The following is a 16,521-nucleotide window of genomic DNA, read 5'->3' on the forward strand; positions in this document are numbered from 1 at the left end:
TTTTAATTAAAATTATCCTTCTAATAGGTAGCTCCAGATCCTTGTACAGCTGTTTCAGTATGAGGAGCCAACTCTGGCGGTGTTGGACTAGATCTTGAAAAGGAACAGAGAATAAGGAAGAAGAGAGCAAGAAAAGTGAATGCTGTGTACTAAGATTTTAAGAAAATAATTTCACTGGTTCCCATGCCCGCGGCTTCTCAGCATCACTCCCATACCCTTAGCGATGCCTCCTACTCCCAAGCCCCCTAAGAGACAGACACCACAGAGGAAGAAGGATCACAAGGTGGTTGCTACCACTGGCAAGAGGCAAACAAGCAATTCAAATAAACCTAGTGGTAGAGCCAGTGAAAGGCTTCAAAAAACAACAGAGGAGCCCCAGAGGTCCATTGCCAGGACCCAACTCAATCCAGCCAGAAGCCCACGGGGTAGAGGTGTCAGTGGGCCATCCAGGGGGTCCGCCAGCAGCGTCAACTATGCCCTAGGTGTAACAGGATCGGTGAGACTTAGACGGCAGTGTAATACACCTGACCATCTTGGTGTGTTTGAAGACCCCTTAGGGCGTAGGAAGTCCCCACGAGGCACAGGGATTTCTTTTGTAACCCACTACCCACCCAAACCTAACAGGGGATGCAGAACAACCAGGGGTAGGGCAGGACGGGAAGCTGGGGCACAGAGAGCAAAGACCAGGCAAGAGCCTGGAGATGATCATAGAGTTGATGCCGGTAAGGTTGATCCCAAGGAGGAGTTAATCAGCCTTAGTGCAGGCAACCCTGGCACTTTGTCTTCCAAGCTCAGTAGCCTTCATCCGGCTGATCAAGAGAGGACAGAAGTTAATGCTCCTGTCAATATCAACACACTGCAAGTGTCTGTCACCCATAATGGAGACACAGCTAGTGATGAGCGACTGGTGGCAAACCATGTCAGCCAAGCAGAGGTAGAAAACTCAAGCGACGGGTTTGAGCTTAAAGATCCAGAAAGTGAGTTGGAAGTAGTCTGCCAGAATCCTAGGAACAACTCTTCTGAGCTCAGTGATAAACCCAGTGTAGATCATGAGAAGATCTCCAATGACCAAGGTGCTAACGACCATAACTTGGGGGATGACCATAGTGACTCTGCCAGTGATGTTAAGCAGGAGTCAGTGGTTCTTCCGGGCGACGGCTGCTTATTTAACCTGGGACATGACCCAAGAGAGATGAAGGAACAAGTCAATCATGAGGAGGAACTCGGAGAGGAAAAAGTGGAAGAGGAAAGACTCAAATCAGAAAGAAGAGGGGAAAGAGTAATAAAGAGTATTGGCAAAAAGTCAGGACAGCAAGAAGATGAAGGGAGAGAAGAAAAGCAAGAGAAAGCAGAAAAAAGTGAGGCAGAAGAAAAACAGGGGGAAAGAGAAATGGTCACCAATCCTAAAAACTCCTATTCCTCTACGTCTATGTCTGAGCCTCCAGACCAGTCTCTGTCAAGGAATGTTCGAATGATAGAGTTTTCTGTCAAAGCCTTACCTGTCTTTGACCCAGCTACCTCAAATCCTACCAAAGCCTTGCCTACAGCAGAGTCACATGACCACAATAAATCAATTCAGCCCCACCAGGGAGCCACATTTTGTGATGCAGTGTCTCTCTCAGCCTTTCATGAAGACTCACAGACCAGCCTCAAACTTGTGCTTCATGGGATTCCAAATGCCTCCTCTACCATTGAGTCCACCCAGCCTCTGTGTTTAAACCCAGATAACCCGGCACAGCCCCAGAACCAGAATGATGAGAGCCCTTTTCCTCAGGAGAATGGACAGCCTCTCAGACCAGTGGAAGAAGAGACCAAAGACAACAGGGCATCTCCACAGACTTCCAATCCCTCCAATCCCAAGAACCAGAAAGAATCCTTTTCATCATCAGGCCTCTACCCAAACACACAGGTGTTCTCTGCTGCCTCTGAGCCAAACACTGACATTTATACCACTGTTTTGGTGACAGACCAGGGTACAGTGCCAAAGATCCTCACTTTTCCTGTGGAGAGCAGGCTTTCTTTCTCTTGCAGCTCAGAGAGCACGCAGTCCTCCCTTTCTTTTGATACTGAGTCAGAGCCAGGGTTTGGGGACCCTGGCCCCCCCAGTTGGGGTGCTGGAGGACAAGAGGAGGCCCTGCCACTCCATTGGCCCGCCCGGAAGCCTCAGAGAAAAGAAAGAAAGAAAAGGAGCCGGTGTGGGACCTGTGAGCCCTGCCTGAGGAAGATGAACTGTGGTCAGTGCAGCTGCTGCCTAAACCGTGTGACCGGCCACCAGATCTGTAAGCTGAGGAAATGTATGGAACTACGCAAGAGGAGAACCTCGTCACTACTCTCTCCTTCGTCTACACAGGTGAGGCATTTCACAGCAATACATGAAGATACTGATTCATTTTGGGGGACCAAATAGGGTTTTGCACTAGCAAGAACTGTGTAGGATACTTGATACATTTAATTCGACAGGACAAGAATAATTGACCAGACAAGGGTGTTGAATGTGTCATGTTAGGGTTGCTAATGTCTCTGCTTCACACACCAGGTGGATGCTTAGTGCTTGAGGAGACCCAATAGTTGAAACAGATGCTTTCAATCTAATTTGTCTCAGCATTTCCTCTCAAACTTAATAGGCTATTGTGTAGAGCTTTGTATTATTTTTTTGTACTTCTCTTTTTCATACCTTGGAATGTATGGCTACTTGAGTCTGCGTAAACATTGGACTGTATGAATGCATACATAGTACCTGTGCAGAATCTGTGTGAGGATGCCCTCTGTCATGAGGGAAAGCAATGTCACGAGCTGGCAGCAGAGTAGCACGTGGCCGCAGTGTGTGTGTACGTGTATGTATGTGTGTTTGTGGGTATGTGTGTGTTTGTGTGTGTGTGGTCGAGCGCATGCCTGTGTTTGCATTCCAGAGCAGGGGGAAATCTAATCAGATGAGCTGCACATTGTCATAGTATTTGTGTATAACACACATCATCATTGTCTTGAGACAAATTAACTCAAGACCCTCATTGCTCTCTTACACCTGAGCCTCTGCATGGCGTTGTGATCGGTAAACAGAATTTCTGTGTTTTACATGGGTTTTGGTAATAGATAGTGTGAGTTGGTGGGGGGGCTGTCTGTGTGCGTGCATACGTGTGTGTATGTGTGTGTGCAGGTATTGTTGTGCTTCTGCAGCAGATAAGGTCCAATTACGTAACCCTCAGTATTAACAGTGCAGTGACCTGTCTGCGCTATTTCCGACATGCAGACAGTGATTCAAGACAGGGTTGAGAGGAATGTTATGTTTGACTGAGATTTGGATAAACTTCATTTGGAATGCTGATGACTAAAATGTAGGTCAGTCTTATGTCTGCTGCAGTCAGACATTTGTGCTCTATTTCAAGAGTCACATTGAGCGGACAGTGGGTGATATCTGGACTGTGCTACCTGGAGGCCTAGTCTGTGTAAGTGTGACAATATGTGGTCATGACTTCTGTTATCTCTTACTCTCTCTCTTACACTCTCGCTGTTACACTCTCTCTTTCATTCCCTTACTCTCTCTCTTTCTGTCTTTCTCTCTTTAAGGTTGGGGAAGTAGATTGAAATAATATGAAGGAATGGCTGGGTCAATTATAAATAAAGCAACACATTGTCGCATGGCTAGTCCAGTGGCCTAACAAGGGTTTGCAGGCAGTTAAAGCCCGAGAGCCTGAGACATTGCACTGAAAGAACAATGTTACGCCTTTAGCTCACTGTTCATGGTCTTTCGCATGGGATACTGGTATGTATGAGGGGCCATGTAGGCCATAATCCAAACCCACCTCTCACACACACCATTGAAGACCCTTTGCCTCTCACAAACACTTCTGAAATACAATCACATTCACCACTGAACACCTCTCATGTGTACTAGTGAAAATGCAACCCCACACAATGACAACTGAAAACCTCTCATACTCATGAGTGAGAACCTCTCTTATAGGGAGTCAGATGGCTGAGCGGTTAAGGAGTCGGGCTATTAATCAGAAGGTTGTTGGTTCGATTCTGGCCGTGACAAAATGACGTTGTGTCCTTGGGCAAGGCACTTCACCCTACTTGCCTCGGGGAGAATGTCCCTGTACTTACTGTAAGTCGCTCTGGATAAGAGCGTTTGCTAAATGACTAAATGTAAATGTTATACCACAGTGAACACTTCTCACATTCACAACTGAAAATGTAACCTCTCACACTCACAACTGAAAATGAACCCTCTCACATGCAAAACTGAAAATGAACCCTCTCACATGCACAACTGAAAATGTAACCTCTCACACTCACAACTGAAAATGTAACCTCTCACATGCACAACTGAAAATGAACCCTCTCACATGCACAACTGAAAATGTAACCTCTTATCCAGAGCGACTTACAGTAAGTACAGGGACATTCCCCCGAGGCAAGTAGGGTGAAGTGCCTTTCCCAAGGACACAACATCATTTTGCACGACCGGGAATCGAACCAGCAACCTTCTGATTAATAGCCCGATTCCCTTCCGCTCACCCATAAACTAAACATATTTACTGGTTTATTTTTTTTCATATTACAAAAGTAAGTGTCACAATTTCAAAATTGTTATCACTGAATATGCATAATGTGTCAGCAATGTAGGCTTGTTGTCCCTGTACTTACTGTAAGTCGCTCTGGATAAGAGTGTCTGCTAAATGACTAAATGTAAATGAAGTATAGTGACAAAGGGGTTGGGGGAGGAGTTAAACAGCTATTTATCCCACCCATTACCTGACTGTGGGAAGTGTGAAGAAGTCTTTCAAGTGGATTTTCTCTGCTAGTTGATTTAAGATGTACAAAGCTGCACTATTTCAATGTATGACAAATAGTTTGAAAGTTTACAATCTGAACTTTCAGAATCTGTAAAAAAATGAAAAATTACCTCAACCTATTTGAGGATAAAAATACAATACTGTCACATATTGTATTGACTAAACATGACTAAGGAGGCACAAGGACAACTCAAGCAGGTATGTACCTGAGTTGTGTAAAATATGGTAATTTAACTAACCACACATCAATTTAAAATTTGTAAATTGTTTTGAAATTTTAAGATGAATGAAATAAAAAACTGTAACTGAACACAATATTGCTGATAAGCAGTATGTATCCCATGTGATAGGCCATATCTTTGGTTTTGGGGAAGTTGTATTCTACTTCTGGTCAGCTCACAGTTGGCTAATACAAAGCTAATTTGTGATTAAGTTTGAATTTTATAAAACGTACACGGCACTATAGGCTATGATATAGTGCCAAAAGTAAATTTTAGAAATTCAACCTTATACTTTATACCAACTCTTGTGTAAAAGAGGTAAGCGCGCAAAATCCTAAATTGGAAACATGGTGGTGAAGCTATTGAAGTCATGTGACCGTGGAGTAGTTTGTTTATAGCCGTTAGCTTTTTACTTCTGCCAATTGCATATACGCTTAAAAATCATAACAGTTAATTTGTGAAGATGATCTTGCTGAAAAAAACGTATCAGTATCATGAACATTTGTTTGCCACAGAGCTTATTTTCTGAAATAATCCGAAATCGAATGGAAAAATCGGGTTGAGTTTTTGTCGAGGGAACCAGTCGGGTTTGCCAGTAAAAACACGTTATCCCTGCAAAACTATACATAATTTAGGGTTAGGGTTACTGCACATTAAATTAAAGTTGATGAATTATTGTTATGATATGAGAAACAAAGGCACAAAATATGAAAGATAGAGGGTGAATAGGCTACATGAAGAATAGGCCTACATGGAGAAAGGTGCTGCTGGACGTTAACATGCTTTGAAACTTAAATACTTAAAAAATATGTGAAAATTAATTAATATGCAGATGAGTCATCTGTCACAATTAGTTTGCTAGTCGTCATTCTCTGGCCTCATTCAGCTACTGCAGTTATCCCAGACTTCCCTTCTCATGGGCTCTTTGCAGCAGATCGGTCCAGCTGAGATAACAAGCGTGTCAGAAAACGGCCACGGATGGGGAGAACGCGAGCTGTGCTAGGGAGGGAAGATGTCCCCTAATACTTAGTGGCTGCTGTTTGCATTGGCACAGCTGGTGTACAACACAAACAGAGCAAAGCAGATAGTGGCAAACCTGTGTGTGAGCGCAAATGCATCAGAGGGCATTATCAAGCCAGAAAAAAACATAGCTATTGCATAGGATTTGAAAATGATGCCAAATAATCTTGTTGGAATTTAAGTTTATAGGTTTAAGAGTTTCCATATTGTGTGCGCTTAGCTAAGCCACAATTTTAATTTCTTTATTATCATAGGTTCTTAAACATCTTATCTGTTTCCTTCTTCCACTTGGCAGACACCAAGATTGACGACTGGCTGTGATGGTCTGGTTACCATGGCTACCTCCATTGTCTGGGTTTCACCTTTGACCTGTCTGAATGCCCAAATCTATCCAATAGAGCAATGCAAGGTTTCTAATAGGGATTAACCAACATAACATGAGAGTAGGTAGTACAGTATTAACCTTCTCAACAATAATCTATATGTAATATCCATATGTTTTATTTCTCTAAAACATCGTCTGAAGGGTCTATTTTAAGGAATTCAACTACTGCATTATAATATTACAATATTCTGGCTTCAGTCTCAGTGAACTCTTTGTTTCCTCTGTTTGTGGTCTGTCTCCCCCTAATGCATGTCAGGATATCCTGGACAAATAACAGAAACCTTCTTATGACCCCCTCCCTCCCTTCAGTCCCCTTCCCACCTTCTTCCACTGTCGTCTTTGACCTAACTTGATGATTGCTCTAAAAAGCTATATAGTGAACTCAAGTCAGCCATGTTTGTGCCATATCTAATCTGTGTCTGAAGGTTTTATTGTCAGTATAAAGAGACAAACTAGTATTTACACCACTGAAAGTTTAACAACACTCACATTGGGAACAATTATGTTTTTTAGCCCATCATATATTACTAGTGCACAGTGCCCATGATGCAGTCGGTGATTAAGATGCCAGTGAAACACACAAATACAGATTACTTGAACTATAGACACTAGTGTGCAGTGCACGTGATAGATTCGGTGGCACACACACAGATTCCTGGAAATATATATAGGGCACAATGCCCGCAATGATGTAGGCAACACACAGATTTCTGGAATTATAGATAGATAGTGCAGTGCCTGTGATGCAGCTGGTGTATATGGTCTATACTGAAAGTATCCACTTTCTATTGTCGTTCTGTTAGCTATCCAGCATTTCATACATAAAGGAAACCCTTTGAAAGCAGCTGATTCAATGTTATACTAGCAGTCAGCACTGCAAACTAGCTAATAACCTTCCAGTTATCTAGCCTGGCTCTGCCCTCCTACGTACTTCCGCTCAATTTTCATTTTGGTTCTGTACAAATGAAATGTACGAGAGTCTGGTTAGGACCAGGCTACCAGTTATCTAGCCTATCAACTGAAATAAACCATCCACTTTAAATATAGTATTTTTCTTAGTTAGCTTGCCAGTATTTCATCAGTAAAAGTGTTGGATTTTCTGTATCCAGTATTTTCTGTATCCTGTATTTTCTGGGGGGTCAGATGGCTGAGCGGTGAGGGAATCGGGCTATTAATCAGAAGGTTGCCAGTTCGATTCCCGGCCGTGCCAAATGACGCTGTGTCCTTGGGCAAGGCACTTCACCCTACTTGCCTCGGGGGGAATGTCCCTGTACTTACTGTAAGTCGCTCTGGATAAGAGCGTCTGCTAAATGACTAAATGTAAATGTAAATGTATCGCACTAACATAAATAACAGGGCTGGCCCTAGGGTTTTGTGGGCCCTAAACAAAAATAGTGTATGGGGCTCTACAGGTGGGTACGTTCGCTTCACGATGGCTGGACGTCTGTTACCTAGCTACTGCTCCTGGCAGTTGACAAACGGAAACAGCAGAGTGCTGCGCGCAGCGCGCATCATCCTCTCAACACCCACACAATTTAAAATCCTTCATCCTTGTTCCAAAATTAAGTTTAATACATTTAGAAAAACATACAAAAGGACGGGCGGGGGCCCCCAAACCAATCGCGGGGCCCTAAACAAATGTTTAGTTTGTTTATTGGGTCGGGCCGGGTGGCGGTGGCGGGATTTTGGGCTACTTCTAAACCTCACTGCGGCCGCCGCATTTACATTTATTCATTTAGCAGACACTTTTATCCAAAGCGACTTCCAAGATAGAGCTTTACAAAAGTGCATAGGTCACTGATCATAACAACGAGCTAGCCCCAAACATTGCGGGTAGCCAAAACATGAAGCATAAGTTACATTGTGAAAAAAACTAATAAGTGCCAAAGGGAAGAACCATAAGAGCATGTAGTTAAACAAGTTACAATTAAGCAACACAAACCTCAAAAAGTGCAAGGGTGTACCTGTAGAAAAGCAATCAACAGTAAATTATTTCTCAGCGAGATATACAAGCATTTTAAATCAGTTACAAATAACCTACAAGAGCAACAAGTCTCTCAATAGTAGTCATTGTGATCCTGCAGTAAACTAGCATCAGGTCCAGCAAATCATTCCTAAGTACCGTTGTACTCCCGGAACAAGTGCGTCTTGAGCCTTTTCTTGAAGGTGGGGAGACAGTCAGTGTCTCTGATGGAGGTGGGGAGTTGATTCCACCATTCAGGGGGGCAGGACAGGAGAAGAGCTTGTGTTGCGACCGGGCGCTCTTGAGGATTGGGACCACCAGACGGTTGTCAGAAGAAGACCGTAGGTGGCGGGTGGGGTGTAAGGCTGGAGGAGAGACTTGATGTAGTCGGGTGCAGTCCCGTTCACTGCTCGGAAGGTCAGTACCAGGGTCTTGAATCTGATACGGGCCATGATGAGTAGCCAGTGAAGGGAGATGAGGAGCGGGGTAACATGGGAGCGTCTGGGTAGGTTGAAGACCAGGCGGGCCGCTGCTTTTTGAATCCTCTGGAGAGGGCGGGTTGCGCCTGCTGGGAGAACAGCGAGCATCGAGTTGCAGTAGTCCAACTTCGAGAGGACAAGTGCTTGGACTAGCAGCTGGGTGGAATGCTCAGACAGGTATCTCCTGATCTTCCGGATGTTGTAAAGGGTGAAGGCAGGAATTTCTGCTTTGTGGTGGCCTGCTCCGGGAGAGAGGGAAACAGCACGGATGGGGAGAGTGTGTGGGGAGAGCGGAGGTGTACGTAAACACAGCTCTGCATGCATCGGTGGGCGACTGCAGCAGGCGCAGCAGGCAACAACGCCCTGCGCAGCAGGCAACAATGCCCTGGACGGGAGCTACGCGCACGTGACACGTCATGACGAGTGACGTGTTGAGGCTGGGAGGGAACAGCCAGCAGGCAGCACAAGTTTAGCCTGGTCCTAACCAGACTCTCGTACATTTAATTTGTACAGAGAGTCTGGGCTCGCTCCATTGACAACCATTAACTACCTTGAAGGCGGGTACTTTGTTGAAGTTTAAAACTATTGGATCTTCCCAGAGCCACTCTGGATCTGCCATAACCAATCGCTAGCGTTCCCCTTAGCCAACTCCTTCACCACTAACAGAGCTAGCTGGAAAATCGAACTTTTCTCAAACCCCGTGGGGAGGAGGGCCACAACATCATGGCCACCAAGAAAACTCAGCAAAGATTGTTCGTGCTCTGGCTTTAACTTCTGTATATTCGCCAGCGTTGCCACAACGGACCAAATGGCTTCGCTCGCATCTTTCTCCTCCGCCATTATGGAACTACAACTCAAACTAGCGCACAACATAAACGTCATCGTTCTCAGCCACTCCCTCTGTTCGCTGATTGGACCTGTAAAAAATTGATTTGAAAAGTCAGACTAATATGCCGAAAGCCCAGACGTACAGAAGCAAAATGAAAATTGAGCCGAAGTACGTAGGAGGGCAAAGTAAGCAGGGCTAGCACTAGTTAGCTAGCTACGTACTTTGCATCATTAGTTAGGAAGTTTTAGACGTTTTATTCTCACCAATACAGCCAGAAAGAAAGAGTAAATAGGCTAATCATCTGAAAAATATTTTCAGAAAAGGAGAAAGCTGGCTCACTAGCTAGATAGCCAAGCAACATTATTAGCCAAAAATGTGAAACTCAAAGATCAAGTGAGAGAGTGCTAGCGGTAAGAGTTCATAACCTACACATACTTCCTTAAGTAATGTCTCATCTCACTTTCATAAAGTAATGTGTCTCTGTTCGGTGGTGATAGGAAGTGGCATGATCACATTATTTTTTGTAATGAACCAATGAAACGTGAGAATCGCAGAAAACAAGGAAAATATGAATCCCCCTGTCATTTTTTAATTTTAACTATGGAGGCACCGATTGGATAAATGTATCACTTTTTGTACACCCCAAAAATATTGGGCTGGTTTTCAGGCATTTTGGGCTGGTTTTGAGCACTCCTTGGGCTTAAAAATCTTGCTGGACCTGGAAACACTGTCTTAGTGCAGTCAGAGAATGTCTAATATGGGGAGAACTGCCACTCTCGGGAAACTTCCGGCTTCTGAACTGGTTGCAGTTCCACTCTGGTTCCATATAAGGGCGCTCACCAGTGAGTGCAGAATGAATGGAGGTCTATGGAGCTATACCCCTCAAAATCCACTTTTCTCAGGATATAATTTTTTGTCTAGTAATTTGAATGTTGCATTCGAAAGAGGAGGCAAAGAAAATACACACTGCTGGGTGCAGATTTTTTAAAAGTTGGTTTTTTGTTCTAAAAAGCCTTTTAAAATGCATAGTAAACACAAATACTCGTTCATTCAACTTTCGATCTATAGGCTAATCCATGTTGAATTTGCAAAAACTACAATCAAATATGAGATTTATCAATGACAAATTAGGCGAAAGACACCAATTTAGCCGTCTAGCTCCGTAGACTCCCATTCATTTTGCACTCATTGCCTCATGCCGGCGATCACCCCCAGTGGAACTCTGGTGGAACTGCAACCAAATTCGGTATAATGGGGCTTAATAGGGAGTGGACAGGCTAGGCTCTCCGTAGACGGGCTCTGGTGCAGTTCAGTCAACTCAACATGGCCAAAAATTGAGAGCGAAGAGAACAAAACTGGCAGCGGATTATTTTTTTGAAATGTAGAAATGCTTATCCAAACAACGTCAATTGCGGCACTGCACTCCGTTGGATTATAAAAAGGACAACAGAGTGCCCAGTTATCAAACGTGGGATACTCTACTCCATCTGTGCAATTCTGATTATGAGGGTGCGGAAGATTGCATGCGATGTTTTGGTAGATTGATTACGACATTTGCGTTAAAGTTACGTGCAGTAATTTTATGCCGTGAATGGGGCTGTTGGAAGGCTCTACCGCGGTTGACACGGTATAGTCAAAATCTATAAACCATATCTTGTTCCCTACAGACAACCTATATAATACATTTTTATAAACATAACATAAGCAATGGATAACGTAGGAAGCAACAGACAAATGAAGGCTACACAATCATTTGCATGAATGTCGGCTACCACAGCTTTGGCAATTTGACTAGAATAGATGATGTGGAGGTTGAACAAGTACTTCCGAGATGACAGAGAATTTCAATTGTGATCTGTGAAATATAGAACTGAGAACTGTCATCACCAGCTGCATCACGGGAACTGCACTATCTATAATTCCAGAAATCTGTGTGTGTCACCGACATCATCGTGGGCATTGTGCACTCTCTATCATTCCAGGAATCTGTGTGTGTGTGCCACCAATTTTATCACGGGCACTATGCACTGTCTATACATGTAGTTCAAGTAATCTGTATTTGTGTGTTTCACTGACATCTTAATCACCGTCTGCATCACAGGCACTGTGCACTAGTTCTAAAAATGCACAAACACAGAGATTCTTGGCATTATTAGAGAGATTCTATGTAAAATAAAATAGTGATATGTTCTGGACAATTGACAAGACAATAAAAAGGGAGTGTTTAGACAACAGATACAGGCTAGTACAGCGATTTTATTCGGTGATCATGTGGGACCATGTCCCCTAGTTAAAACATGTGGGCAGACTGGCTCGTGCTCAAGGACAAGTACAAACACACTGACAAGGATGATTGTGTATGGAGGGGGGCGGGGGCGTGCAGAAGGAGGCGGAGAGGTACAGGAGTGAGTGCAGGACTTGAGCAGCTTGAAAGATCACGTTATTAGGACCAAGTTCAAAGTATCTTGTCAGACCTTGAGAAGTGCTTTACTGACTTTGCATCCACTGAACATGTTGCAAGATATTAGTGTTTTCCATTTGGTGCAGGTATCGATGTGGATTGCATTGACTCCAAAGTAGTATCACTCTTCTACGTGGACAACTCTACCGTGGAAAGTGATATTCCAATACTTCAAAATGACATTGACTTAAAATCCAGAGCCACACCTGGCATGAATGGAGAGTTCTGGAACAAAAGTATCCCAACCTCAGTGCTTTTATCTTGAAAGCACTTTTTGGATCAACCTATTTCTGTGAATCGTTTTTTTTCTCTTGGTTCAAATTGTTCAAATTGGGTACACATGACTGTAGTGGCTCTGGAGTTTAGAATTTAAAGGTGCTGTAAAGCAAATTCCATGATTTGCTTCTCAGTACATTATATAGGTGTGAAATGAGTTGCTGAAACCATGTGCAAAGCACAAAAACTTTGTCGCACAGAAATGTGGAGTTAGACCGTTGAACAGTTTCTCTACCGTTTTCAGCTCAGGTTTTGTATAGGCAGGGCAAAACCCAAACTATCTACGTCACAGCCACCTATCTACGTCAGATCACAGACGGTTTATATAACCTGCATTCTGTTACTCAGCTGGTACGATGCAAAGACAAAGTAATTAACACATAAAACACTCAGAGAATGCAGGTAGGTCTGTAATGATATCGTAATTGATTTAGCCCCAGTATCAAGCAGAGAAGACTGCTGATTTTCTCACGATTTCAAAGCCTAATTTAACTTGTCTGTGTTTTTTTTTCATTCGAATTTGGATGGGTAGTTAACAACACACTCTTCTGTGGTGTGATGAACTCATTTTCAGTTCTGCTTTACAGCCACTTTAAAAACATCTTCAATCTCTGCATTTGATCCATTCATCCATAGATTGAAAACCCAGTTTACTAACTATTTTAGTTTTAAAAAGGGCAGTAGTAAGGCAGGGGTAGTCAGTAGTAACTAGAGCTGCAGGTCCTGGGAGAGCAGGAGCAGAGTATCTTTTCTAAGATTCAAACCTCAATGCTTTGGATGCGGCCCATAATACATACAGCAAATTTATGTGGCTGGGTGTGAGCCCAGGGGTGGACACTTACAACAAGCAGGAAAGAGGCGGTAACAAACAGACTCCTATGCTCATGTAAACACAGGTCTTGGATCAGCTACAGTGACTCAAAACCTTAGTTGTTAGCTGGTAATGGCAGCATAACAGGTGAGTTTGGACCAGTTCTTGCTGTCAGAGCATCCAACTGATTTGAGACACAAGAGATGCAACCGAACTGATGTCCTACCACACTTCCGTTTTCTAGACGCTCTGAGGGTCAGCATGTGCTTCTCTAGCAGCCTTTGGGTCTCCTTGACTCGAACAACCGATATACTGTAGAACTAGTTTATGATCCTTGATCTTCCAATGTACTTTCTGTGTGCGCTATACATCATTTGGATAAAAGCTCTAAATGAATAACATGCAATAGAACAAGTTTTGTACCACCTGTTTGAGAGAATAGAAAGGGATGCCCCCATAGAACCTGCCTGTGCAGACACTAGCCTTCTATAGGAAGCTCAGAAAAAGCACATTTGCCATTTATTTTTCATTATCTGCTTCTGATAAAAATGTATGTGATTATTTTTCTAATTTGAATGTGAATACATTTACTCTTATTCATATGAGATTCATCTCTTCTCTATTGATTCTCTCATCTCCTCTTCCCACTCACTGTTTGTTTCAGTTATGTATTTTCTCATTTCTACCACTGTTCTTTTTTCCAAACTCTTCCCACCTTCCAGTACCTCTTATTTTGCCATCTCTATTTTCCCTCTCTTTCTGATAAGATGCTGTATGACTTAGGATGGCACACAATTGAAGTAGCCATTTTCCTGTAAGAGGGCGGTCAGCTCCTAAGCTGTGGTATGGTACACAGAGTGTGTGTGCGTGCACATGCGTGTACATGCACATGTGTCAATCTTTGTAGTTGAGTGTGTATTCCTGTGGGTGTATCTTAAGTGACAATCATAGTTGAAGCACTTAGTTTACTTATCTCAATGTAACTAATGGCTCTATCACTGTAGCCGCATTACCTAACCAAGGCTTCTCAGAAAGGGGCGAGGCCTCAGTCTCAGCCCTGTGTGGAAGACTGACAAGGGATTGTTTGGTGCTGACCATTCAGCACAGTTGGGCCTGGGCTATATTTAGAAACTCTGGAGTTTTGGCGAGGTGATGTGAGGTATTCCCGTTCTGTGTGGAGCCGTGTGTGAGTTACGTAACAGTTGTTGTTTAGGGGGCATGAGTAGGCTTGCTCTCAGTTTGAGAATTAAGCGGAAGGGGAGCCAATGGCAAGCCATTTTAACATTTATTGGCTGGACTGGATATTAATGACAGAAATGTAATTTCACCTGTTAAAAACTCGAATTCAAGATATCTCTCATCATATTTTGACTAGTTTTTAATTTAAAATCTTTTACATTTTGACTGTCCGTTTTACACCCAAAATCTGTGTTTAACATTTTTGCTGTTAAACCTTTAACTTAGGTTATGCTAACCTTTGGTAGCTAACGCATTTGTTTACTTAAGAGTCCACTCTCGCTCTGTGCTGGAGCTTATGGGTTAGTTTCATTTGCATATTATTAGACAGCGATAGGCTCAACTTTATGACGACAAATCTAATTTGCCCAGATGCACTTAAATTTCAGATTTTTCAGAAGTGCACAATAGACTCTTACACTCTAGTGACAAACATTCCAGAGACACCAGTCAGTTAAGTCAAGGTCAGAGATTTTATGGCAAACATTTTTTTTGACTTTAGGGGGTCTTTAAATAGGTGCAGGTCATGTGGTCACAAGAATTTCAACAGACATGCACAAAAATTAAGAATAAACTCATCTTAAACCATAAAATATGGTAGCATATAATCTTACAACATATTATGACAGATGAGAGCACACATGGGCATAGGCCTATCTATTGTATTGTGTCCTGGAGCACGATTTTCAGATTTTCTCTGTGCTACAGTTATAGATTATGCTTGAATAGGGGCCTACAATTTACAACCAGTTACATTTTGTCAAAAAGAAACTGTCGTTTTGACCAGTCAGAAAGATTTAGATTGTATCTTGAATACAATTTCAGACTTGTCACAAAAGTATTGCGACTAGTCAAAATGGCGTTGCAGATATCTGTAATGTTATTACTAGTTAGCACATTAACTAGTATAGAGAGAGCATTGTTTGAATCCAATCACATTGAATAATGAAAGTGCTGTCATATGAGAAGCCCCCAACCAAGCAGCCAGAGCTCAGTACTATAGTACACAGAGTTACAGCAAGTCTTTTCAAGTTTTTCAAAGAGGCATAAATTGATGGAGGTTTCATTAATCGTCTGTGTCTCCTGTTGTACCTCCACTCCTCCACCTCTTGCCCGTTCACGCAGAAAGGTACTCATGTGCCTTTTGGGACTTCTGGACATTGACATGGTGGTGGAAAGAGCTGGCTGGTCTTGCTGAGACTTCGCAGGGGCTACTAATGGTGACGACCTTGGGAAAACATGACTCCATGCCTGGACCTGTTCCCATTCCCCACATTTACGCAGTTCACACAGTATATATTAAGCTGTTAAGACAGTCATACACACACACACACACACTAGTAGATGCTCATGCATGCACATGACCATACACACTCACACAGAAACAGAGCAATAGGGAGCCAGAGGCTCTAGTTCAAGACATAAGATTGTGCACACACACACACACATATGTACACGCACTCAATACTCAAACACAAAGACACGCGTCGCCAGTAGGACCAAGCAAATAGGAAGAACTGTACCTTCCTGTTGGCAGCGATGACAGCGATGAAGCGACAATGTTGGCATATAACTCGTTGGGACCAGTCGGACCTACTTTAACTTGCCCACGTGCTGAGGGAGGCTGAATAATGCTAGGAGTAAAGCTTTAACAAATGGGACATTTTAAGTTTGCAAAAATAGATTCAGAGGAGAGTGAGAGGATTAAGACGTGTGTGGAGGGGGATCAGGGACAGAGGAATGGCTGTGTGAGCTGACCACTGACAAAATCCCAGGATCTAAACAAATAATCAATTTGGTTTGGCTCACTTTAGGATCTGCAGTAATAAACAAACGCACGCCAGCCCTTGTCTGCAGATGACAGTTGATAAGGTGTGTGATAGGTGTGTACGTGTGTGGGATGCTTAATAGAGGTGACAGGTATTCCTGCCTGACCAGTTTAACTGACAAGGTCATGTCAGACTCGCCCTAAAGACAAAACCTGTCCAACCGTCTCCGCTATGTCTCTGTGACTTTTCCAACACAACCTCTGCCGACTGGGAAT

General features: G+C 43.2%; 1 protein-coding gene across 2 annotated transcripts in view; it reads left to right on the forward strand.

Annotated features, from left to right (window-relative positions):
• The window catches only part of tet1 (tet methylcytosine dioxygenase 1), a 32,460-nt gene that overhangs the window by 1,077 nt on the left and 14,862 nt on the right, over positions 1 to 16,521 (forward strand). For both annotated transcript variants that reach the window (XM_062463320.1, XM_062463319.1), the window contains exon 2: positions 28 to 2,350. In XM_062463320.1, the coding sequence (XP_062319304.1) occupies positions 224 to 2,350 (2,127 nt within the window). In that variant the 5' untranslated portion in view covers positions 28 to 223. The remainder of the gene's footprint in view (positions 1 to 27; positions 2,351 to 16,521) is intronic.

The sequence above is a fragment of the Osmerus eperlanus genome, chromosome 6 (assembly GCF_963692335.1).
Source record: "Osmerus eperlanus chromosome 6, fOsmEpe2.1, whole genome shotgun sequence".
NCBI lineage: Eukaryota > Metazoa > Chordata > Actinopteri > Osmeriformes > Osmeridae > Osmerus > Osmerus eperlanus.